Below are 25,871 nucleotides of genomic sequence, written 5' to 3' on the forward strand. Positions count from 1 at the left end.
GTGACCCACCCTGACCTGGGAGCAGCCAGACGCCCCGTGCCCACGGCCCGCTCAGCTCCTCCACATGGCCAGGAGCACCCAGGAGGCAGAGAGCCCCCCCCCCGCCCGAACCCAGCCCGTACCTGCCCACCTGCCCTTGGCGGAGGGGTGACCGGAGAGTCGGGGCTGGGACATCTCGCGGAGGAGAAAACCTGGCACCCGCTTTGTTTAAAGCGAACAGTCCCAGGCCCCTGGGCCGCACACGGGAGGTGGCGGAGGGAGAGGCCAGCCAGCGGGCGGGCAGGCAGCCCAAGCAAACAGGCAGCCGCTGAGCCCCGGGTTTCCAATAACACGCATGGCCCTCCTCCCGAAGGCAGGGTTCACAGGGGAAAAGAAGAACCACCGGGCGGTCAAGGCCCCCGTCTGGCGGGGGAGGGACCAGACGCTCCCGAACAATGACCTCGGGAGGGCCTGCAGAGCTCCCCACCTCCGCGGTGGGGGTCAGCGGCAGAAGAGACGCAGCTGTGTGTGTGTATGTGTGACACACACACACACACACAGAGCCCATCTGGGGACTAGCAGCCCCCGCGTCTGGAGTGAGCAAAGCTCTCTGAACTGGGAGTGAACCCAGCCGTGCACGCAATGCCAGCCGATCCCCAACCTATATGGGGTGCAGAGGTCCCCACAGCTGGACTGTTGCTTCTGTGCTTGTGGGGCAGTAGGGGGAGGGACCTGTAGCACCTGGGGCACGTAGCAAGGAAAGTGGGGGGCAGCTCCAGAAAAGGCTGGATCTAGCAAAGGAGAGCCACGCAGGGGATTCAGACTGAGGGTGCATGCATCCAGCCAGGGATCCAGAAAAGGGCGGAGAGAGCCAGACAAGAGGCGCAGGGTTTCCAGAAAGGGAGCTGTGCGGGAATCCAGAAAAGGATGGAGGGATCTAGACAAGAGATTCATTCACCTCAGGGGAGTCCAGGAAAGAAGAACATGCACCTGTACACATGGACACGTGTGCACAGGGGATCCAGACGAGGGTGCAAGCATGCACACACGGGAACCCAGCCAAAGAATCTGAGTGGGGGAGATGGGCCTTTGTGAAAGTCCGTGCCTCAGTTTCCCCACCTGTAACATGGGGATTATGATTAAAGCTGGTAGAATATTTGCCGACGGGACTTTTGGCTCTCGGAAAACAGCATTTTGGCGAAACTGAAATTTCCTGTGGGACTGTGTCAATTTCGACACCATATTTAGAAAAAACAACATTAACGCCCCCACCCTGCCCATTCCTACCCCCATATCCCGGGTGTCTTATCTTCCACAGCCCTGGGGAGCAGGACAGAGGTGTGAATGTCAAGCCAGGCGGGGGACCCGGGTGCCCCCGGCCCAGGGCAGACGCGTGGGAGAGAATCCAGGCCTGAGCGGGGCGGGATGGAAGGGCAGAGCTTGCTCCCGGCCCAGCTGGACCCGGGCGTTTCTCCACAATCTGCTCAAGGCGGCCTCGGCTGAGCAGCTGGTGTCTCGCAGGACTCGAGGTGGAGCCGGGCAGCTGGCCGGGCGAGCGCTGCAATGCGGAGCCGGGAACAGGGCAAGTGTTGAACCCGGCAGCCTGGCATGTGCCTCTTGCCAGCTGGGGCCGGCGCCACCTGGTGCTAAACCAGAGCGGGCTCTCCTCCCCCTCAGGAGTTCTCTTCTGCCCAGCTGCCCCGGGGTCCGTCTTTAGGGCAGCCTGGCTGCACATCACCCAGCTCCCCCGACCAGTCACACTCCAGCCCTTCAGTGCGCGCACATCGGCCCCACGCGCCGGGGAGCCGGGGCAAAGCACATGCAGAGTCGCCCCACTCCCCCACCCCCTTTGCATCCCGCCGCCAACGCTACCCCACAATTCCCTGCACCAGGGCGTTCCGCCCCTCCCGCCCGGTGCTGGAGGCAGCGCTGTCCAGTGGGTGGAGCACTGGACTGGGACCCAGGGGCTCTAAGTGCAGCTCAGCTGACCCACTGGGTGGCCTGGGCAAGTCCCGTCCCCGCTCTCTCTTCCCTCCCCCCCTCGGTCTGTTTAGACTGTCTCGGAGTCCGGGCAGACCTGGGCCCTGCTCTCAACTGGCGCCACCCTAATCCAAACTTGATCTCTCTATCCCCGCCCGTAGTTACACCCTGCCCAGCCCCAGCTCCGGCCACCCGCATCAGCTGTATCCCGGCAGCAGGAATCCTGGTGCTCCCACTAAGGAAGACCACATCGAAGTCAGGGACCATGACACCCACCGCTGCGATGATGCAGAGAAACAGGATCAATCCCTCAAACTGAATGGGACACACACAGGACCCCACCTTGGTAACAGAGTGGAGAAAGGGGGCGCGTGGGGGGCTCGACATTTGCAAAGAGCCAAACATGGCATCACGTTCCTTTAGAAGCCGAGCCCCGAGGATCAGAACGTGGGACCGGCCCACTCCGAGCCCCGTGAGTCACCCACGTGGCTGGTGGCAGGCCCAGAGCAGAGAGGGGGGGTCTCGTGTGTAGCCAATTCACCAATAAAGCCCCTGCACCATTGTGCAAAACTACCCAGGAAAATGTCATGGAGCAGCCAGCAAAGGCCGGCCCAGGGGTGAGCCCTGCCCCTGCCATCAGGTACACGACAGGCGCTAGAAAAGAGCAGGAATCCCGAGAGAGTCCAGGTTATTCATCAAAAAGGTTTATTAGGAATCTCCCTAGAGCCTCTGGCAGAGAAGAGTTGATAGTCTCCGGGCTAAGGTACAAACACAGGTTACAAGTGCAGGGGACACAACAGAGCCGCCAGGAGATCAGGGTCCCGCTGCCCTGCGCACCCCAAAGCCAGCTCGGGTGCTAGCGGAGAATGTGAACGGGGACCCCCACTGCACAGAGCGGGGGGTGATGGGTTCCCCCCAGGGCTGGCAAATTGGATCAAGGGCAAAAGGACTCTCCCAGCTACGCTGCCCCCGGGGTAGAGGCCACAGGGCCAGCTGCTCACGGGAGAAGCAGCTCGGGTGTTTAGTCCCCTCCGTCTCTCCCCAACTCCCTGCTTCTCACCCATGTCAGTCTGTACAAAACCCCAAGCCCAGGCCCTCCCAGGAGACCGACCGGCTGCTTCAGGCTGAATCCACCTAAACTGCGGCTCCCCTTGGACACCCTGCTTGGAATCGGCTCCCAGAAGGACCCCAGAGCGCAGATTCCAGCCAGGGCTGGAGCCTGCTTCTCTGTATCCCGCCACCCGAAAGCGCCAAGCCGGCCAGTAGGGGGCGCTGGCTGTTAGGTGCGGCCAAACCCACCCACTCAGCTCCCATCTCAAAGCCGCCTCGCTCTCCCGTGAAGGAATCAACCCACGTTAAGTGCCTTCTGCGTATGTGTTGCAGAAGAGAGGGCCACAGGTTGCAATGGGGGGGGAGGTTTGCGGGTGAGGGGTCCGGCAGGATACAGGGATGGGGGGATGGGGCACAAGAACCTGGGCTCATCCGTTGCTGCCACCCCAGGGGATGGGGATTGGAGCCCGGACGAGGAAGCTTCGGGCTGGCTGCCTCGAGATCAGAGAAACGCAGCTGGAGCCAAGGCCCGGGGGATCGGCGTTAAAACGCAATCCAGAAGGGAGCCAAGCGCTGGCGGAATCCCTCAAGCATCTCTTCAGCGCTCACGTTCTTAGAGAGCGAAGGCCAGGTCAGCAACGGCCCGCTGCCGCCTAGCTCTGGATTGGAAACCGCTGGGGGGAGCGCGGGGGAGAAGGGGGCTCGGTGATACACGAACGCGCGAGGGAGACAGTTCTGGTTCTTTCTGTCCTTTTACGGCGCCGGACTCGGCTCGCTGGGGACCTGCCCCAGGCCCGTGCTGGCCAGGAAGATGCTGTCCAGGTAGTTGGCATTGAAGCAGTAGGTTCTGTCCTCCTCCTCCTCCTGGGAGCAGCACTGATCCTTGTCCTTCCAGGAGTCCTTCTGGGTGGTGCACAGGGCGGCGATGGATCGGGCTTTCTGGGGAGAGCAGCGAGCAGAGGCGGTTAGAGCCGAGGCCTGGGACACGCAGCGAGTCAATCCCCCAGGGGCACTAGGGGTCAGGACTCCTGGGTTCTACCTCCAGCGGCACCAGTGTCTCCTGCATGACCTTGAACAAGCCATTTCCCTTCTCTGTGCCTCAGTTGCCTGCCTCTGTACAATGGGGATAAACTCTCCCCACCTCCCCAGTTATGGGCATGTCCTGAGCTCTGAAACACCATCTCCCTGCACCCTCACCCCAGGGGAGCACTCGCAGCACATGACACCCCTCCCCTCCCCCCCGTTCCAAAATAACGCAAGCGGTGGCTCATCTTTGCACAGAAACCCCCCACCTATTCAGTGCACGGGGCGGCTCACCTCCAGTCTCCCCCTTTCCCCAGCCAGCCAGAGCCCATTTTCACACCCCTGCTCCAGAGGAAACCAAAGCTCCGATCCCAGAAAGTCGGGGGCCCGAGCGCCGTGCAGAACGGGGGAGGCCTGGGTTTCCCAGCCAGATGTTATGATCGGGAGAGAAGGGGGCTCCTGCCAAGCCCATGCGAGTCCAAGGGTAAGTGTTGCCACCCTGCTAGGACCTTAACACTTAGATCTAGGGGGCACTGGCAGGAGGTACAGGCCGCCGGGTTACATGAGGTCACCCAGATATCCAGGTCTGCCTGCGGCGATTCATACACCGCCCCTGGGGTGCCAGATCTCTCGCGGGGGGGAGGGTAAGGTGCTTTCTAAGCCAACCTGAATCAAACCAGTGCCGGTCCGGACCCGGCTGCCCTCACTCCAGCGTAGGAGCAGCATGGCTTGGTTTAGCAGAAATGACAGAGGTGTGAATTTGTCCAGCAGCCCTGAGGGTAACGAGCCACTGAGACAGGAGCGTTCCCCCCCCCAGAGCACAAACTACACAAAGCCTTGGGGTCTGTCTACACCTAGACCGCTACAGTGGCAGATCTAGGCACCGAGAGGTGGTCGACCCGGCACCGTCTGCACCAGGTTGAGGTCGACACAGCTCCGGCTCTCGTTGGGGTGGGTTTTTCACACCCCATGGCCGATGTGAGCTCCCAGGGGACAGCAGCCGTCAGCTGGTCTAAGCTGTCCTTGACCTGGGCGGAACGGACTTGTGTGTAGACACTTCTCCCATTACTAACACTGCTTCTAGCTGAGTGCCTTGCCTGGCTCCCAGGATCGGAGCACCTCTTGGTATTCACCCTGCCAGGCCCGCCATCACCGCGACCCGCAGTGAGGCCCAGCGAGACAGAGAGTGACGTGACATGCCCAAGGTCACGCAGGGAGTCTGGCAATGCAGGAACCCAGGTCTTGGGAGTCCCAGAAGCCACACTGACCATTGCACCATCCTGCCTCTCTCCACCCAGGGCAGCAATGCCAGAAGGCCTGGGATCCACGGCTCCCCAGCCTTTCCATAGCCACGTTGCGTGCCTACAGCAGGGTCTATTTGATAACCACAGCCCCCCCTCCTTTGCACTCACCTCTTTCTCTGCACACTGAGTCCTCTCCTCACCCTGAAGGCTGCAGCAAGGCTCCGTCATGCTCTGGATCAAGTCTGGGATTGGTTTCCTAGTAACAAGAAGAGAGTGGAGCTCAGGGCTTGGGCTAATCAGCAGCCTGTTTGGCTAGTACTGGAATATACCCAGTATCATGCTCTAGAGGGCGCTGCACTCCCCTTTTGGTGGAGACATGAAACTAAGACCCTGTTCTTTCGCAGTCACGGAGAATCCAGTTGGGATGCTGCCCCCAGCACCGCATTTAAATACGACCTCACTGAATTATGTCCTGCCTCCCCTCTAAATTCTCCAGGTGGAGTCAATCGGATGCTTCATTCTTATGCACCTCCTGTTGTAAACCGCAGCATTATGTTGCTGTGCGCTGTTAAACACCTGCCGCATTCCTCCCCAGAGGTGGCTGCATTTCGGCGGGCAGGTGTGTGAACCCAGCCTACCCAGCCTGTACAGCGCCTGGGGAGATTTCAGTGACGCGCCACAAGTTTCAAGTTTAGCCCATCTGAAGATCTGGCCTGGAACGTTTAAGTGATTTGCCTAAGGTCGCAGAGGGACAGCTGTGGCAGAGACCAGAATAGGTTCTCCGCTGCTGTTCCATAGAGCCACCTGGGCTTGGACAGCAAGTGGGATCTTCCTGGCCTGTTTCCTCATCGGGATGTTCAGTTGAGAGAGCAGAGTAGGTGGAGTCGATGGGGCTGCGCTGACCTATATCAGCTGGAGGTCTGGCCTGTTCCTTGGACACGGGGCAAAGACCCTGCACCAGCGATAATCAGGTTCCTCCAGACAGGGCCAGGACAGACCCTGGGCTCTGTCCCTGCAGCCGTCACTCCAGGCAAAACCCACTGCCAGCAATTCCCCTCGCACTAGGAAAATCCCACTGGGAGGCTCGCCCCGGAGCATGGAGCACGTAGTGGGGGGCGTAGGGTGAGAGGTGCTGGATGGGATTCTACTCTGGCTAAATCATTCATGCCTGGCCTGCTCGCCTGGAGCGAAGTTGGATTGAAAACCAGCTGCCTGTAATTAGAACAAACCATGGCTGGAAAAACCCCAATGGTGGGGGGGGGGGGGGGGGGGAGGGTTGCACCTCTCCTCATGGCCAGAAGGTGGCGCTGCAGCCTCGGTAATCCAACTGCTAACCCAGAAATTAAGCCTGTTTTCCCACCACCTGCTGGATTAATTCCTTCCCAGGCCCCTTTATCTTTCTATAGGGCACTGCCCTGCGGTTCTCGGCATTACACGTGGCAACAGTCACGGCGAGCCTACCTGACAGGTCTAGTGGGTAGAGCAGGGGGCTGGGAGTCAGGACTCCTGGGTTCTATTCCCAGTGCTAGGAGGGAGTGGGGTCTAGTGGGTAGAGCGGGCGTGGGGCTGGAAGTCAGGACTCCTGGGTTCTGTTCCTGGCTCTGGAAGGGAATGGGGTCTAGTGGGTAGAGCGGGGGTGGGGCTGGGAGCCAGGACTCCTGGGTTCTATTCCCAGTGCTAGGAGGGAATGGGGTCTAGTGGGTAGAGCGGGGGTGGGGCTGGGAGTCAGGACTCCTGGGTTCTATTCCCAGCTCCGGGAGGGGAGTATGGGGATTAGGAGTTCAGGACAACTCCTGGGTTCCCTGCTCTGTTGCTGACTCCGTTTGTGAGCCTGGGCAAGTCCCTTGTGTTTCAACGTCCCCCTTTTCCAGCGGGGGAAGCTAATTCCCCTGGGTCCCTGGCCGAGCGGGTCAGACTCACTGTTTGGTGAAGAGCTTGATTTCCCCGCACAGTATGTCCAGGAGCGCCGGGGTCACCACTCCCAGGGTGACAGCCTGGATCTCCTTGTCGTAGGCCGGGTTTGGGGCCTGGCTGGAGAAACAGCTGAACCTGGCCTTGCCTTCCGCCTCCTTGCAGCACTGGTGGGGTTTGGTCTTCACCGACAGCTCCTGCTTGCAGAACTGAGCCAGGGCCTTCTCCCACTGGAGAGAGCAAGAGAAGCCATGTACAGGAGGAACGGGGCCACAGTTCTGCTCCTGCCAGAGGCTGGACGGGCAGCTAAGGCTGCCGCGTGGGCCACAGGACGCCTGGGTCCTGTTCCCAGCTCTGCCGCTGCCCTCGTGGGTCAGCCTGGGCAAGTCACTTCCCCAGCGGGGGCTCGGATAATAACCCGGCCTTTGTCTAGCCATCGGCTGAACTCTTTGGGGTGCGGAGTGTCTCCCTGGCTGGGCCTGAACTCAAGCTGGGACCCTCCTGGTGTGACCGAAAGCCCTTGAATATTCCCGGTGCCTGGAAAGCCCCCGGGATCCCATTTGTTTAGCACCCATCTGTACCCAGCACAAAGAGCCAGCCGGGGAGGGGCCGCAGCCAGCCCGGCCCCCCAGTCATTCCTGTGCTGCCAGCACAGAAATGGGCCAGGCAGAGCCCCCTCTGGGCTTTATATGAATATAGCGCCCGGGGGGGAGGGGAAGGGAGAGAACATAATGTAACAAACCCCATCGCCCCCCGCCCTGGGACTGAACACAGACCAACAGCGCCAGGGAGGCTGGGCTGGGGGAAACGCCTCCCCCCCTCGCCAATGGCCCCTTGGGATTGGTTCCCCCTGCCCCCCTCCCTCGGGGTCGTCCCCCCGGCCCCGTGCCGAGCCCCCTCCTCACCGCGGCGTGAGCACAGTTGACGTTCTCATTCTTGCAGCACTTCTTGAAGTCGCTCTCCAGGCGGGTGAGGGCGCGGGCCTGGCGCTGGAACCAGCCGAAGCCTGTGGCGGGGATGGCGCTGGGCAGGTAGACGGGCCGGAATTTGCGCAGCCTGCAGATGTTCTTGATGTTGCTGGCGGTGGGCTCGCCGGGTGGGAAGGAGATCTCAGGCAGGTTGGGCCAGAGCCTGGCGCCGGGCAGGCCGGGCTGGGCGGGCGTGCACTTGGCGGGGTCGGTCGACGGGCAGGGGGGCACGGCGCTGGCAGCGTTAAGGACGTAGCTGGGGTTCAGGGCCTCGCTGGCGAAGCACAGCTCCCGGTCGGTGCCCTGCTGTTTGCAACAGTGGTAGTGCTTGGTCTTCACCGAGAACTCCTCGTCACAGAACTGCTCCAAGGCTTCCTTCCACTGCGGGAGGGAGGGAGAGAGGGAGGGAGGCAGTCAGTGGGATGTCCCGGTGGGGGCCCAGAGCCCCTCCAGCGCCCCAGAGTCCCTCCCACCCTCGGCAGGACCCCCCACCCAGAGCCCTCCACCCACCCCAGAACCCGTCCCGGCTCGGGGCAAGGAGCGCTTTGCCCTCTGGGTGGCTGGCTTACCCTCCATTGCGCCCGAGCTGGCCGCAGCCACAGCTCAGCGGCGGGCGGCTGCTGGGATGCGTTTGCCAGGTCTCTGTCCGGCTCCCAGCCAACACAGTTGGCCCCTGGCTGGCAGCCACGGCCCAGAGGGCGAGGGCTGAATGGCCCCTGGAGACAGCGCTCCCCTGGCATAGTGAGAGGGGTCCCGCTCCAGAGAATCCCGCAGTGCCCGGGCTGTGCCCGCCGTGGGGACCCAGGCCCGGCTCTCCAGGCCCTATCACCAGCCCCGCGAATGGCTCTAGGTCTCTCAGTGGGGGAGAGCCCCCACACCCAGGATTGCTGGGACTGTTTCCTGAGCTATCCCGAAGCCTCTCCCCCACCCCAGTGATCCCTTACAGCATCCTTCCTTGAGAGAGGGGCAGCGCGACCTCGTGATTAGGGCCACAGGCCGGGACTTTGGAGAGCTGGGTTTATCCCTCAGGGGGGAGGGATAGCTCAGTGCTTTGAGCATTGGCCTCCTAAACCCAGGGTTGTGAGTTCAATCCTTGAGGGGCCACTTGAGGATCTGGGGCAAAATCAGTACTTGGTCCTGCTTGTGAAGGCAGGGGGCTGGACTCGATGACCTTTCAAGATCTCTTCCAGTTCTAGGAGATGGGAGATCTCCTTGATTTAGATTTAGTTGCTGGCTCTGCCACGGACTCCGGCCACGTCACGCCCACCCCCGTGCCTCAGTTTCCCCTCCCGCCCTTTGTCTCATTGGCCTGAGGGGCAGGGACCGTCTCTCCCAGGGCAGGTGTATGGACATACAGCGCCCCCTCTCCGCCCAGAACTCAGCCGGTTGCAGCTCGAGCCAAGAGCCTAGCGCAGGGACTCACCGCGCTCTCCGCGCAGCCCAGGCGCTCAGCCTGCCCACAGCACCGCTCCAGGCCGGCCCCCAGGAGGTTGATGGCAGCGCCTTGGCGGCTGAGGTGGGAGAACCCCGTCCGGGGCAGGCTCGTGGGCCCGTACGACACCTTCTTCCTCCCCTCCAGGCAGATGTTGTCGATGTTGCTGGCGCTGGGGCGGGCCGGCGGGAAGTCGTTCAGCTTGTGACCCCAGGGCTGGACCCGACAGGAGGGGCCGTCGCCGCAGAGGGTGACGCCGGGGTCTCCGGTTCTGGTGTGCAGCACGGTCACCCCGTCCCGAGGGGCCCCACGGACCAGGATGGGGGCGATGAGCTCTATGGCGGAGGGAGAGGGAGTTCACAAGCCTGCAATCAGAGCCAGACCCCGCCCGGCCTCCCGTCAGCCTGTCCCATCCCGGCTCAGCAAACGCGAGGCTGCAACTTTGCTCTCCTCAGCTAAACTAGGACGGGAGACCACCCTCCAGGGGGTGCTCGTCCCCCCAGTTCCATCCTGACCCCCTGGGGCCACCCTGGGCTCCAGGCCAAATCCTGCAGCCTCCCTAAATCCCTGGCCGACAGCAGCTGAGCTCCCCCCCAGAGGGGGCTGCACATCAGGGCGGGTGGCCGGGAGCTCGGGTGCGCTCTGCGGTGGGAGGTTGGGATGGCTCTGGCCCGGGCGCACTGGGATGCCAGGCCGGTGCTAGGCAGAGCCGGGACTGGACCCAAACTGGACCCACTGCCCCTAATGAAGCAGGGGAGCGAGCCCACGGAGCAGGGTAACACAGCCAGATCCCAGCCCCTTTGGACAGAGCCAGGGCCCCCGGTTATCCGCGGGGAGGGGGCACCATTTGGTATGGCCTGGATGCTCTCCGCCCACTATCTCTTCGTGCTGGTCCCCCCACCCCACCCCTAGTTTTGCACAGTGTTTGCTCCTTCCGCCCGGGCCGGTGTCACCCACTGGGACCCGCCCGGCCAGCGCGCCCTCCTCCCGACTCACTTTGCTCCAAGTGCAGCTCCGGGATCACTTCGCTCTGGACCAGGTCCTCGGCTGTTGCATCGGGCAGCTCCTCTTGGCCATCTGGGAGAGGAACAACAAAGGACGCGGTGAGCGGCTGGACCCAGCGCCGCCATGCCAGGAGATCAGGCGTCTGGCTCAGAAATCACAAGATCTAAGGGGGGGTCCCTTCCTTGGCAGCCTGGGGCCGGAGCCCTCGGGGGTCCTGCTCTGCGGCTTTTCTCTGTGCCCCCCAAGAGCTGAGTAAAAGTCATCCCTTGCTGTTATACCGCCTTTTCCTCAGTAGGGCCTAGAGCACTTCACAGCCTTTAATGTAGTTATCCTCACAATGGCCCCGCGACCCAGGGCAGGGCTATTACCCTCATTGTAGAGCTGGGGAAACCGAGGCACGGAGGCTAAGCTCACACAAGGGTCTGTAGCAGAGTAAGGAACTGACCCGGGGTTTCCCATGTTCTAGCTAGTGCCCTAAGCCCTGGGCCATACAGAAACGCTCGCCGAAGTCCCCTGACTCCAGGAGCTCGGGCTTTGAGAAGATCTCCAGCTCTCGGGAGATGCCAGCCCTGGGACACTGAGGCCAGGAGGGGCCAGCCAAGCTGATTGTCCCTTTTGGCTGAAAAGGTTAGCCGCTGGGGCGTGTTTTCCTGCCTTTCTCCCAACCGCCAGGGTTAGAAACTTTCTTATTCAAAAAAAAAAAAAAAAAAAAAAAGAAGCGGAGACTCTCCCATAATCCCAGGACTCCGGGAACTGGGGCTTTATGGGAAACACCAATGATTGTGACATTTGCGATCAAACTGCCAGAACTGGCAACTAGGGTGAGCAGACGTCCCCATATTAACGGGACCGTCCCCATATTAGGGGCTTTATCTCATATACACAACTATAATCCCCCACTACCCAGAAACAAAAAGTGTCCCGATTTTTCACACTTGCTATCTGGTCACCCTACTGGCCCCACTGGCAGGACCCGGGGGACCTCAGAGTGAGTGATGGTGTTACGCCAGCCCTCCCCCCACCCCAGCTCTGGGCCCATCCCCACTTAAATGTTGCTAATCCCCTTTCCTGGAAAAGCAGCTGGTAATCGGCATAGTCAGACAGAGGATGAGGAGATAAACCCAGCGATGGGAAACCTTAACCAGGTCTGCATTAGTCACAGGTTAATCCACACACCACCCACTCACCCTGAGCAGCGCCCGGGCACAGGCTGGATAGCAGGGGGCTGTGGGTCGGGATTGGGGCACAGCGGCGTGTGGGGAGCCCAGGGCGGGGATAGCAGGGGGCTGCGGGTCGGGATTGGGGCACAGCGGTGTGTGGGGAGCCCAGGGCGGGGATAGCAGAGGCTGTGGGTCGGGATTGGGGCACAGCGGTGTGTGGGGAGCCCAGGGCGGGGATAGCAGAGGCTGTGGGTCGGGATTGGGGCACAGCGGTGTGTGGGGAGCCCAGGGCGGGGATAGCAGGGGGCTGCGGGTCGGGATTGGGGCACAGCGGTGTGTGGGGAGCCCAGGGCGGGGATAGCAGGGGGCTGTGGGTCGGGATTGGGGCACAGCGGTGTGTGGGGAGCCCAGGGCGGGGATAGCAGGGGGCTGCGGGTTGGGATTGGGGCACAGCGGCACAGCGGTGTGTGGGGAGCCCAGGGCGGGGATAGCAGGGGGCTGCGGGTCGGGATTGGGGCACAGCGGCACAGCGGTGTGTGGGGAGCCCAGGGCGGGGATAGCAGGGGGCTGCGGGTCAGGATTGGGGCACAGCGATGTGTGGGGAGCCCAGGGCGGGGATAGCAGGGGCTGTGGGTCGGGATTGGGGCACAGCGGCACAGCGGTGTGTGGGGAGCCCAGGGCGGGGATAGCAGGGGGCTGCGGGTCGGGATTGGGGCACAGAGGTGTGTGGGGAGCCCAGGGTGGGGATAGCAGGGGGCTGTGGGTCGGGATTGTGGCACAGCGGCAGAGCGGTGTGTGGGGAGCCCAGGGCGGGGATAGCAGGGGGCTGCGGGTCGGGATTGGGGCACAGCGGTGTGTGGGGAGCCCAGGGCGGGGATAGCAGGGGGCTGCGGGTCGGGATTGGGGCACAGCGGTGTGTGGGGAGCCCAGGGCGGGGATAGCAGGGGCTGCGGGTCGGGATTGGGGCACAGCGGTGTGTGGGGAGCCCAGGGCGGGGATAGCAGGGGGCTGTGGGTCGGAACTGGGGCATAGCGGTGTGTGGGGAGCCCAGGGCGGGGATAGCAGGGGGCTGCGGGTCGGGATTGGGGCACAGCGGTGTGTGGGGAGCCCAGGGTGGGGATAGCAGGGGGCTGTGGGTCGGGATTGTGGCACAGCGGCAGAGCGGTGTGTGGGGAGCCCAGGGCGGGGATAGCAGGGGGCTGCGGGTCGGGATTGGGGCACAGCGGTGTGTGGGGAGCCCAGGGCGGGGATAGCAGGGGGCTGCGGGTCGGGATTGGGGCACAGCGGTGTGTGGGGAGCCCAGGGCGGGGATAGCAGGGGCTGCGGGTCGGGATTGGGGCACAGCGGTGTGTGGGGAGCCCAGGGCGGGGATAGCAGGGGGCTGTGGGTCGGAACTGGGGCATAGCGGTGTGTGGGGAGCCCAGGGCGGGGATAGCAGGGGGCTGCGGGTCGGGATTGGGGCACAGCGGTGTGTGGGGAGCCCAGGGCGGGGATAGCAGGGGCTGCGGGTCGGGATTGGGGCACAGCGGTATCTGCAGCCTCCAGTTGCCTGGGTTGTGCCACTGGGCAACTCGTGCATTAGGTCGGCAGAAGGGCAAAGCGTGGGCAGAACGGCTGCTCGCGGGGACAGCTCGGCTTGACTCAGGCTCCTGCGGCTGCAGCGGGAGGAGGGGGAAGGAGAAGCGAAGGGCAGGACTGTGCAGAGCATATGCTCAGAAGGGACCATCCAGGCCCCCTGCCTGACTTCCCGTGTTACACAGGGCAGCAAAACTCCCATTGACTGCAAAAGGAGCAGGCTCTGGCCCTAAATCCACGAGAGACTCCCTCCTGTGCAGCAGTTTCCAGTCCCCTACTAACCTCCGACAGAGGGAACTGGCTCTGATAGACCTGGGCTCTGATCCCGGGAGGCAAAACCCCTTTGTTCCTCTCCAGAGGCCTTCCCCAACCGCTCACAGCTTTTCACTCAATTGATCCCAGAGCAGATCTCTGGCTAGTGAGGAGCCCAAAGGCTGCCGGCAGCGCTGCCCAATGGGGAAATGGTCTAACAACCTAGAGAGCTGGGTTCTAGATCCCGGCCCTGCCACGCACCTGCTGCGGGGGGCATCGAACCGTAGGAACGCGGGGCTGGAAGGGACCTTGCGAAGGCATCAAGTCCAGCCCCCTGCGTTGAGGCAGGACGGCGATTTTAGGCAAGTCATGGGCTGGCTCTGTTCTGCCTCTCACCAGGTGTCTACTTGGATTGTAAATGTATCACTCTGGGTCTGTGCAGCGCCCCGAGGGCCCTAATCTCAGCTGGGCCTATCGATACTATAGGTGTGATAACGGATCCAAGCATGCCCGTCTCTGCAAACAGACTGGTCCAACCTGCTTTGCCTTACTACACCCGCCCTGCCCCTGGGGATCGCATGATGCTCTGCACTTAGACAGCCATTATCCTCTTCCAATCCCTGAGCAAGTATTGCCTAACCCTCCTTCCGCCTGGGCTGGGCACGGTGAGTTTCCTTCCCCGTACACAGCGGGAAAGGGAGCCAGGCCCTCAGGCCCTGCCAGCCAATCCCAGTGTCAAATCAGGGGATGAGAACCCAGGAGTTCCCGGCTCTGTGCTAACATTTGCACCGCGCCACCCATTGCAAACCGGGGGTGTTGGCTTCCCACCCCTCCCCTTTGTCTCACAGAAACACGAGGCCTAGATCTTCCCTCTCCCAAGGAGTTCATGGCTAGGATCAGCCACGTCCTGAGAAAATGGGGTTCACAGACGACAGGTACAGAAACGGAAGGCTGGCACCTCACTAGAGCTGGCTGGGGTTTTGGATGGATTCCTCCACGGCCATGCCCCTTCCCTAACGGTGGAGTAACCTGCATGCACCCTGACTCCTGTCATCCCACTGAGCTCAGGGGTGCCAGGCATCCGGTGAGATTCCGCGCGTGAGTAAAGTTAAGCAAGGGCATAAGGGTTTGTGCAATGACCTCCGTGTCGGCCGTGGCTGGGGACTGAACCAGGCCCCGCCAGAGAGGGGTCTGTACACAGCTGCGTGTTTTTAAATCCAAGGTAGTGCAGAGATCAGACAGCAACGAGAGCGCGTCAATACAGCAAATAGATACATTGATCCAAACCCAGACTTGCCTTTCTGCCAGATGCTTTAGTCAAATGCAAGTTACTGGGATCAATACAGGGGTAACTGGTTGGAATTCTCTGGTGGGTGTCAGCCAGGAGGTCAGACTAGATGGTCCTTGGAATCAGGAATTTTCAGAACTTAGGTCCAATCCTGCAGGCTACCCTGACACAAAACGCTCAAAGCCCAAGAGCACAGGACCAGAGCCTGAGATGCCAGATGCAAGAAAACCACTGAACTAGATCCTGCCAGGATTTTTCCAAAAGCAAAAATGCCAAAAGGCCTGTTGTGTAAGAAACCATTATTGAATACAAAGCTTCGGGGCGTGTCATCGTTAGGGCCCCAAAGCCAAACCGCAATTAACGAGATGGAATCTCCTATTGGCACAAGCAGATATGGCAACGGCCAATGGCAGATAAACATTTTAGAGGCCGTCTGAACGGGAGATTGCGAACAGAGCCGAGCTGTGCTGCGTGGAGGGGAGAGATTGACATGGGGGAGTGGGGGATATTCACAGCAGTTAGTAATGGGGAAAGCCTTGTGGTGAGAGCACTGCATGGGGACTCAGGAGACCTGGATTCTTGGCTCTGCCACCGACTCCCCATGTGGCCTTGAGCAAGTCATGTGATCGCTGTAGGTCTCAGTTTCGCCTTATTAGGGAGGAAGTGTGGCATAGCGGATAGTGCATTGGGCTAAGATTCAAGAGACCTACAATCTATCCTGGCTCTGCCACTGACCTACTGGGTGACCCTGGGCAAGCCACTTCCCCTCCCCGGGCCTCAGTTTCTCCCATGTAAGATGGGGTGAGGACACTGACCTCCTCTGTAAAGCACTTTGAAATCTGCCGATGAGAAATGTCATGTAAGAGCTAAGGATTAATATTATCATCTGTAAAATGGGCAGACTAAGCCTGGCTTTCTCCCACCCTTTGTCTAGTTGGACTGTGAGCTCAATAGGGCAAGGACTGTCTATGTGTCTGTGCAGCGCCCGGCACAATGGGGCCCTGATCTCAGCTCCTGTAACGTTGTTAATGTAGTGACACGCGCAGAATTGATTCTCTATTATAGTCTCTGGGGCTCAGTCCTGTCCAGTCTAAAATAACCCAAGCAATGGGGCTCCCACAACCGGAGACGTCACTGCTAGGAAAGGTCTCCTGCTACTCAACCTGAAGTTCATCCTATTGTTTCTATTTCTTATGCACACACATGCAGAGACGCCTCCCAGTCACCCTCTGGCCAAGGTCCCCATGCAGGTAACCCGGCCCCTTTGGGAAACGCTCACTACCACAGATTATGAAACTTTTCGGGGGGGGGGGGGAGAATCAAACCCCACTTGCTGATTCCTAACTAATGATTCTGCTGAGCAGGTGAACAGATGCCACAATGATGGGCACCAGAGAAGACCCTAGAGAGATGGGTACGTATAGTGTACGACTGCCTAAAGTACGCCTGGAAGCTCTGGACTTAGTTCCTGGTCGGCTTGGGGCAGAACGTGACCATAGTGACATGGGAACCACCATGCCAGTTCAGACCCGTGGTGCACCCAACCCTGGATCATGTCCCTGGCAGGGGCCAGTAACAGCGACCACAATGCACAGGTCCAGCTGTGCCACGCGGCATACACAGAGCAGTGGGCTGCCTTCCTGACCCCAGAGGGGATTGTTTTATACCCATAGTTTAGCACTTTGGTATTGGGATTGACTGGGCACTCAACCATGAGTAGCAGTGACCTGTCTTCTGTTACTGTAGTCAGAGTCAGGACTCCTGGGTCTGTCACCGACTCGCTACGTGACCCCGGGAGAGTCACTTCCCTACTCTGTGCCTCAGTTTCCCCATCTGTAACATGGGGGACAATGATCCTGATTGCTATTTATTTGTATTGCAGTAGCACCTAAGCGCCCCAGTCATGGACCAGGGCCTCATTATTATGTCAGGCGCTGTACACAGAACCACCCAGGGATCATTCAGCACGTTTCATAAGGTCCTGTCTCTTCCTGGGTACACGTACAGCACCTAACACATTGGGGTCTCCAGACACCAATCATGGGAGAGCTAGCCAGGTTCCTTTGCCTTTGCCAAGCCCTGCAGGCCAGCAATGCTGGAGCCTTTGGCTGCTGCCGGGCCGCCTTGGTTTCCCTGCACTCAGTTCATTCAGCTGGGGGTTATTTGCACTTAGACTTTCGGGAGACTGTGACGAGCCAGGAGCAATTTATTTATGAAATTCCTGAGGCCGGAGCAGGAAGCATGGGCAGGTCGTGGAGCTGCTGCCTGAGATAAGGAGCACAGCGATATTTAGCAGGCGATAATGCAAACTGCAGAATGAGAGGGGGGAACCCAGGCCTTGGGCTGGGGCATTCAGGGCACAATTTCAATGACATGGGGGCCAGCCACGTAGGGCTGTCCGAGGTGCTGAGCACCGGCTTCAGTCAGGAGAGGGAGGATGGGCTCTAGTCTTGGACTTAGGAAACCAGCGGTCCATTCCCTGCTCTGCCACAGACTCCCTGTCTGACCCTGGGCAAGTCACTTAGTTGCTCTGTGCCTCAGTTTCCCCACCTGTTCAATGGGGATAATAGCCCAGTGCTACCCCACAGGGGTGCATGAGGATAAATCCATTAAAGACTGTGTCGTGCTCAGTGATGGGGCCAGATAAGTATCCAAGAGAGAGAGACCAGCCTGGCAAAAACAGGACTAGAGGCCAAAGGCACGGAGTGGCATTGACAATAGCCCCTGAATGAGTTATGTGCCAACCCCCCTTGACTATCAAAGGGAGTAGGGCACCAAAGCAGGGTACTTTCCCAAATCTTACTAGGCTCCCATCTGTATCTTTAGGCACTTAAATACCTTTGTCAATCTTCAAGCCAGCCAAGGCACCTAAATATACAGCTGTGTTTGCACAGGAGCTCGGCCAATCGGGGTCACAACCGGAGCAGCCAGGAAGCTGGCTGGCACGAAAGCTTGTGACCCAGTGCTGACCCTTTTACCCCTCTAAACGTCCCCTCGGGCACTTGCCTGGGAACATCGGGTGATCCTGGCTCTTTTTCCTAGCCGTGGGCCAAGGACTCTGCAGATCTCGTCAAACGCCACCAAAGGACCGGTTGGAAAAACCACTAAACTCTTATCTAACCCGAGCAAACATAACAGTGGCGGCCAGGAACCCTTCGGCTCCTTACTCCAAGAGGGGAATCTGGCAGCGCATCCCTTCCCGATCTCAGCCGGAGAGGGGTGTGTGTGTGTGTGTGTGTGTGGTGTACCCGCGCCAGCTCCAATCCAACTAGTCTGCTAACAGCGCGCTGCCGCGGTGCCAGGGAGAAGGGGGGTTACTGCCCCACGCGCCACCCCCCTCTGAGACGCCCGGCACCTGCTGCCGCACCCATGTTCTCTTTTTAGCGGGTCTCCAGCTCAACGCGCCTTAGCCTCTCCCACCCGCTCTGGGACCTGGACCCCTCCTCCAGAGCCAGCCGACCATGCTCCAAATTCAAGTGATCGTGTTAGCATCTGGAAAGCTATGTTAATTCAGACTGTACCCTGTTCCCCCTGATGGGCCACCCAGCTGGAGTTAAAAGCACCATTACACTCAAGTTTAGGGGGTTTGTGTGTGGACAGGACTTAGAACATGAGAACGGCCAGACAGGGTCAGACCAATGGTCCATCTAGCCCAGTATCCTGTCTCCCGACAGTGGCCAATGCCAGGTGCTTCAAAGGGAATGAACAGAACAAGGCGATCATCAAGTGATCCATCCTATGTTGTTCACTCTCAGCATCTGGCAGTTAGAGGCATAGGGACACCTAGAACAGAGGGTTGAATCTCCAAGTTAAACATCTTGGCTAATAGCCATTGTGGCACCTATCCTCCATGAACTTCTCTCCTCCTTCTTTTAATCCAATTATAGCTTTGGCCTTCACAACATCCCCTGGCAAGGAGTTCCACAGGTTGACTGTGCACTGTGTGAAGAAGTACTTTCTTTTCTTTGTTTTAAACCTGCTACCTAATCATTTCATTGGGTAGCCCTGGTTCTTATGTTATGTTAACACTAATTACGTTCCAAACCTGCCCAGCTCCGAATACGGATTCCTGGATTCCCAGGCCAGAAGGGGCCATTGGGATCAGCAGAGAGCTGATAACCAACCCTATTTTCTTGTGAAGCTTTAACAGGGATGCAGGGAAGAATTTTCCTGAGCTTAAGTTTTCAGGAGCAACTCCTGGCTCTGGGTGTCTGACTGGAGCCACCGAAAAGGGGGGACTAGCCGTGCAGAGGGTGCATCAGAAAACCCAACCCATTGGGGGGGGGTGTCTCATTTTTGGGGCCCCTAAATCTTGTCACTTTTGTTGCCACCTCTGCCTACAGACTTGCTAAAGGGGCATCCCAGGCTGAGAAGGCCTCTGCTGCCCCCTCCCCACATACTGCTCTGGTGGGAGACAACGCTGTCTCTCTGGTGTTGCTAGGTGACATCTCCTTGGAAACGGGACCAGCATCACCAGGACACCCATGCTCCTGCCTTGCATGGGGCTACCGGCCCCCCATGTGGGCCAGCAGGGTTGGCTGCCCCGGACTAACAACCATGAGATTCCTCTGCCTTGCTCTGCGCATGAATTTCTAGGAAGGGGACCGAGAGGCTGGTGACTAACCACAGGGCAAGTGTCCCAGCAGGGCAAGCTTCCTGTCCTACATGTGCCTGGCCCCTGTCCTGGGGGGACCCCGTCTCCATGGAGCAGGGGGAACGTTCATCCTCTAGGGCCCGGTCAGAGCTGGCATTTCTGCTGAGATTCCCAGCGGGGGGAGGGATAGCTCAGTGGTTTGAGCATTGGCCTGCTAAACCCAGGGTTGTGAGTTCAATCCTTGAGGGGGCCATTTAGGGATCTGGGGCAAAATCAATACTTGGTCCTGCTAGTGAAGGCAGGGGGCTGGACTCAATGACCTTTCAAGGTCCCTTCCAGTTCTAGGAGATAGGATATCTCCATTAATTTTTAAACTGCCCCAGGAACTGGGCTGAGACCCACCAAATGGCAACAGACATTCAACCCCTACTGGGCTGGATTCAAACAGGTGACCTCACCGTATCCCCCCCCCTAACCAGACTATTATCTCTACAGGCACAGGAGGAGTGGCCGGGACTGGCTGTTCCCTAGTTTTCTGCGCTATTGTCCCTTTCGGGAAGAGTCTGTCCTAGAAAAACGCAGGCGACGGGTTGGTAACTGGGAGTTTTCCGCCCGAGTCAGCCGCTTGGGAACTAAACAAGTGGACAGTAAATTGGAAGCATGTGGCGTGGCTGTTATGAACTGGGGGGGATCTCCCCCTAAAGCAGAGGCGGTTACCCTGGAGATCCTGCCTGCCTCCTTTGCAATATAGTTCTTATATCTGTCACCCTGAGCCCCGTTGTGCCCAGACACAGCTGCCCCGGGCCTGAGAGCTCACAGTCTAACTAAAGGAGACAGAAAGGCTGGCAGAGGGAAACAGAGGCTCTGTGATCTGCCTGAGATGCGGACCAGATTCCACGTCTCCCCACTCTGGTTACTCAGCAAGCCAGCACCAGGATCCCCACTAGAAAGAAATGGAGCCGGGCCGGGCGTAAACAAAACTGCCCACGTGAAGCAGGGCACTCACCATGCGGAGCCGCTCTGGCCAGGCACAGCAAAGGGACGAGCAGTAACACGGGAGCCCTCATCACGAAGAGCCTGCGAGATCGAGGTGGATCAGGACACGACCTTCTCAGCGCTGGTGAGTTCTGTGCCTGAGGTTTCTCCGTGGAGCTGCTGTTCGTTTCCTCCCCTTCGGAGCCTGTAATATACTCTCAGGCTGACAGAGTTGAGTCATGGGGTTGACGTCAGCCGCCACGCCCTGCAGTGCACACAGCTTCCTAAATCACTAAGAAAATACCCCAAAACATAAAGAGGTTTCCGTCGGAGATAATCTTACACGGCAACAAGCCAACAAGCGGCCAGTCCTCCCATATGGAAAGAGCAGAAGCCTAAATGCCTGACACGCCTCATCTCCCATCTCTGCGTGTGTCATGCGTAGCTCATATATGATCCCCATTATCAAACACGTGTCCCAGCACGCTGGCATGCAAACGCCAGGGGCGTTTGTCCCACACGGGTGCCCTACATAATGATACTTAGCTTGGAAGGATTCGATTTTGGTTTTTTACGGTAAATGTCGGTAAAGACGGATTTCGCCGCACACACAAACCCACGTTTCCATGGATAACAAGTGACAGGCAAAGTAAGAAAAATGCTGTTTGTGAACTTACCAGTCAAAGCCCAGTGGCTTTGATTTTTGCATTAGGGTTCTTACCAATGGGCCAGCGGATGAACGGTAAAGACAGGCACGACGGGTGGATTTACGGATATTTACCGTAACCGTTTTGCCCAGGGAGGTTGTCAAGCTCTGTTAACAGTTTATAAAGCGTTCACTGTCATTACAGGATAGCCTGACCCCCCCGTCGCCCCCACAAATTTCCTGCAACGATGAAAATTTAAACTGATAAAAACCTACAAGAAAAGGGTGAAAAAAAGGAATCTTGATAGTAGTCGTTGAAATTCTAAAAAATAAACATTTGAATTCGGCCAAGCTTCATGATCCTCATTCCTCAGACAGTGTCACCTGTTCTGTGCATTACGATCCCACCTGCCAGCCCCAGTGGCGGCCCCAGGACCCCATGGTGCAAGGTGCAGGACGGACACAGAACAAAATGACAGTCCCTGCGGCCTGCCCCAAAGAGTTTACAACAACTGAGGCCTCTTCAGAGTTTATGGTCAGAAGGGCCCATTAGATCATATGGTCTGACTCCTGCCCAGCAGAAGCCAGAGTTCCCCCAACCCCCGTACTGAGCCCAGTCACTCGTGTTTATCCAAACACCCCTTCCACAAAGGCACCCAAGGGTGGATTGGAATCGATAGGAAGAGGCAGGGTCTTTGGAAAGACGAGTTAAATGAGCCCCTTGGGTTTCTGCGTTTGTTCAGTGCCTGGCACAGTAGCGGGTCCCGGGCCACGACCAAGGCTCTGACGGGGCTACCAGAGGACAAATAAGGACCGTCATTCCCCATTATACAGGTGGGGAAACTGAGGCACAGAGCAGGGTTGTGACTTTCCTACGGCCACACAGTCAGTCAGTGGCAGAGCTGGGAACAGAGCCCAGGTCTCCTGAGTCTCAGTCCAGTGCTCTAGCCACAAGACTTTCCCCATCACTAACTGCCTGGGACACCTGGTGGGTGGGGGGCCTTTGCTCCACCCCCCCCCATTCGAGAGGGCCCCCCAAACCAAGTGGAGTTGTGACCTGGTGACCTCTGTCATGGAGGGGCAGCCGAGCCAAACATAAGCGTGGCTGTGACTCCCCCCCGTGCCAGGTCACAACGGCTGGAGCAGGGAGCCGGGACCAATTCCCCAGGGACAAGAGCTGCTGCTGCAGGGTGACTGTGGAGCAAGTCTGCCCTACAACCCCCCCGGCCTCCCTTCATCTCTGCCTGCCTCCAGCTTCTCCAGTGTCCTAAGTGCACTGCATCAGAACGAACGGCCCCCCTTGGGTACTAAGGTGCCTAGTGGATTTACAAGGTGCCCAACTCCCTTTGATAGTCAAGGGGAGTCAGGCACCCAACTGTGGGGCGTTTGTAAATTCTGTGAGGTGTCTAAATACTTTAGTCCTCCCTGTGCCGCGATGCGGTCACTCTCTCAGATACTTATCTGGCCCCACTCACTCCAGGTTCCCCCCTCTTGGGCTGCGGTTTGCATTGTCACCTGCTAAATATCTCCGTGCCCCTTAGCTCAAACAGCAGCTCCACAACCTGCCCGCGCTTCCTGCTCCCACCTCAGGAATTTCATAAATAAATTGCTTCCGGCTGGACTGGCTGGTCGCAGGCTCCCGCAAGTCTAAATGCAAATAACCCCCAGCTGGATAAAGTGAGCGCAGAGAAACCAAGGTGGCCCAGCAACAACCAAAGGCTCCAGCATTGCTGGACTACGGGGCACGGCAAAGGCAAAGGAATCCGGCTGGCCCTCCCATGATTCGCGTTTGGAAGCCTCAATGTGCCCGGAGCTGTACATCCACCCAGGAAGAGACAGGGCCTTACGAAACATGCACTGAATGGTCCCCGGGTGGCTCTGTGTCTGTACAGTGGCTAGCACAACAATGGAGTCCTGGTCCATGACTGGAGCTGTTACGCCCAACACACAACGCTCTTCACCCTCCATGTTACAGGTGGGGAAACTGAGGCACAGAACAGGGAAGAGACTCTTTCACGGTCACTCAGTAAGTCGGTGGCCGAGCCAGGAATAGAACGCAAGTCCCCAGCCCAAGCTCTAACCCTAAGCCTTTTTCCACCACGAACTCCTCAGAATGTCAGCTCAGCTCTGTTTATAATGGTTATCCCTGTTCAACAGTTGGGGGAAACTGAGGCACAGAGCAGCTTGGTGACAGCAAGCAGGTGGCGGATCCAGAAGTTCAGACTTACCCTCTGTATTGCGTTTGGAGGAAACCCCTGGAGGTGGCCCCGGGTTCAAACCTCATCCCACAGGTATGCCCGGCTGAAGCTAGTCACAGCAGCTGTGATGCCAGATTCTCTCACCTGAATCATGGCAGCATTACCAGACTACGAGCCAGGCAGGCCAGTTCTTCCTCTGCCTTCCTGCATGGGATCCAGGCGCCAGTCACTTCCCCAACTCCAGGCCTCAGTTTCCCCAGTTGCAAACCAGAGATGGTGACGCTGACTCGCCTAACTAGACAGTGCTGTTGGGATTGTTTGCAATGCGTGCAATTAAACTGATTGGCCAGCATTAATAAAATCATCATCCCTGGTTCTTACCTCGGGATTCCACCAGTAGATCTCAAAGCACTTTACTCGTTTGCAATCAAACATAACCTGATTCTCCTTTATACTACTCTGGCAGTGCAAAGGGATCTGAAAGTGGGTATCACAGTCACACTTACTTTAATAATATCTAGCTCTTACATCATCAGATCTTAAAGCACTTTACAAAGGAGGTCAGTATCATTAGCCCCTGTGCACAGATGGGGAAACTGAGGCACACAGCGAGGCAGTGACTTGCCCACGGTCACCGAGCAGGCCATTGCCAGAGCTGAGAACCCAAATTGCTCTATCCCCTAGGCCGTGCTCCAGCTAGAGGGAAACACGGCAAGGGTGGTTTGAGATCCTTGGATGAAGGACACTACAGAATTATTAACAGCACATGGAGAGCGCTACAAAAAGGCCACTGTCATGCTATCCTCAGTGATGGATACCTCCTGTCTTTCCAAAGCAAAACTAACAAAATGATGTGCTCAGAAGATGCGTGCGGGGTTCGAAGGTTTGTTCAGGCACGTCGGACCCGTCTGGGAGGGGAGCGAAATCTCACAGCGTGGAACTTAGCCAAGCACAGAGCAGCCGCAGGTTGGATTCTCAGTGCCCAACTCCGGCTGGAGTCACGGATACCTGGGCAAAGAGCGTGCAAAACGCGACCACAGGCAGAGGTGCTGGGATTTCACCCCCGTGTCCTCCGCGCAGGCCGGTGGGAGCGTCCGATGCGCACGTGGCACAGGTGTGAGTGACACCTCCAGGAGCAGGGCAGGTGGAGAATCGGGGCCTGGGAGAAGCAGCTGAAGTCTCTGGCTAGAAGGTGATGTAGGGGCTGATCCTGACATACCTGAGCGCCCCAAGCCCTTGACTGCCTGCCCTAGGGGCCTGGGCCTGTAAAATCATGCGCGAGACAGAGGACAAGGGGTGGCCCAGAGTTTACGGCATAGTGGAGACACAGAAGACTCTGCCACTCACCTGCTGGGCCACCTGAGACAAGTCACTTCCCCTCCCACTCTTTGTCCGCCTGGCCTAATTAGATTGTGCCGGGTGCTGCACAGACAAGCCCTCACAATGGAGCCCTGATCTTAGCAGGTGCCTCTAGGTGCTCCGAAGAGCTTGTCTACGCTTGACAGTTAATTCAGATTAAGGGAGGGTGTGAAATTAAAGCACAGTCATGAATCTGGATTAACCCGCTGGGTGGCCAAGCGCTAATGCGGACAGTAATAAAACCATGACCAATTGCAATGAAATGCTTGCCTGGAAGGACCGAATCTCTATTCAGCTGCTCATTCTCGGAGCCGATAAACCGTACAGGACATTTCCCTGTTACCATCCCCGTGCACAGGGTACAAAGCCCAGACACGGATGTCAGTTACACTGGTGTAAATCCAGTCACTCGTGCCCCTGCACGCCGGGGCGCACCTCCGGATTTACTCTGGCCCAGTGGAATCTGGTTGATTTCAAAGGTTTTAAAATCTGAACCCTCTGGGCCAGTCACTAACGTGCCCATGGGTGGTGGTGCCTCCACATGTGATTTATTAGGTGTATTAGAGTCATGTTTCCCAGCCGTGGTAGTTTGCAAATGGGAGGACAATGCCCGAGAAGGCACAGACCATCCTCCGCCCACCAGGCAATGCAGCCTTAATCCTGGCCCTAGGGGGTGGGGCGAGGCTGGCGAGTGACCCTGCCCTGCGCTCCCCTGGCAGCTCCCTGCTGCGGGAGTGTCGACCTGGCGCCAGGGTCATAGCGCCGCTCAGCTTTGGCCACTCCTCCACCATGACAGAGGGGGAAGCCAGGCCAAATCTGAGTGGCCTGATGCACAGGGACACGGCACCACCTGGACCCGTGCACCAGGTTGCAACGCCTGGAGAGGGGAACCAGGCCCAGCCCCGCCAAGTAGGTGTCACCGCTGGCGGGAGAGCGCGGGGTGGCTCGCTCTGCATCCCCATGCGAAAAGGTGCCACACATACACCTATAGGCCAGGAAGGGGGGCCCAATTGTCTCCCCTATTCACTCCACCACTGCCTCGCATCCCAGACATGGGCCATGCGCTAGGCGCTGTACAACCAGAACCAAAAGACACACTGTCCCTGCCCCGCAGAGCACCGCCCTGACCCTGGGTTCCTCTTGCAAAGATCAGCGTGGAGTAGGTAGGTTCTGTGGCTACACTCGGAGAAGGTTTCCGGGAAAGCAGCCCTATTCCACGCCGCCCAGCCTTT

The 25,871-nt window shown here is 58.6% G+C and overlaps 1 protein-coding gene across 1 annotated transcript; it reads right to left on the reverse strand.

The window, feature by feature from the left end:
* Positions 1 to 2,647: 2,647 nt before the first annotated feature.
* Positions 2,648 to 20,686, reverse strand: ECM1 (extracellular matrix protein 1). The gene is made up of 7 exons (XM_005293680.4): positions 20,468 to 20,686; positions 10,584 to 10,664; positions 9,579 to 9,922; positions 8,093 to 8,536; positions 7,197 to 7,417; positions 5,445 to 5,532; positions 2,648 to 3,948 (listed from the first exon to the last, which is right to left on the reverse strand). Exons 1-7 carry the CDS (start codon positions 20,526 to 20,528, stop codon positions 3,763 to 3,765), a joined length of 1,425 nt encoding a protein of 474 aa, XP_005293737.2. The 5' UTR covers positions 20,529 to 20,686; the 3' UTR covers positions 2,648 to 3,762.
* Between the last annotated feature and the right edge of the window lie 5,185 nt (positions 20,687 to 25,871).

The sequence above is a fragment of the Chrysemys picta genome, chromosome 20 (genome assembly GCF_011386835.1).
Source record: "Chrysemys picta bellii isolate R12L10 chromosome 20, ASM1138683v2, whole genome shotgun sequence".
In the NCBI taxonomy this organism is placed as follows: Eukaryota; Metazoa; Chordata; order Testudines; family Emydidae; genus Chrysemys; species Chrysemys picta.

What these genes read in the sequence shown, in the direction of transcription:
- ECM1 (XM_005293680.4), bottom strand. Translation starts at nt 20,528, where the DNA reads ATGAGGGCTCCCGTGTTACTGCTCGTCCCTTTGCTGTGCCTGGCCAGA. An exon ending in TCAACTGTGCTCACGCCGCG is followed by an intron (nt 7,418 to 8,092) that starts GTGAGGAGGGGG and finishes TGCTCTCTCCAG; the next exon opens with TGGGAGAAGGCCCTGGCTCA. An exon ending in ATCAAGCTCTTCACCAAACA is followed by an intron (nt 5,533 to 7,196) that starts GTGAGTCTGACC and finishes TCTTGTTACTAG; the next exon opens with GAAACCAATCCCAGACTTGA.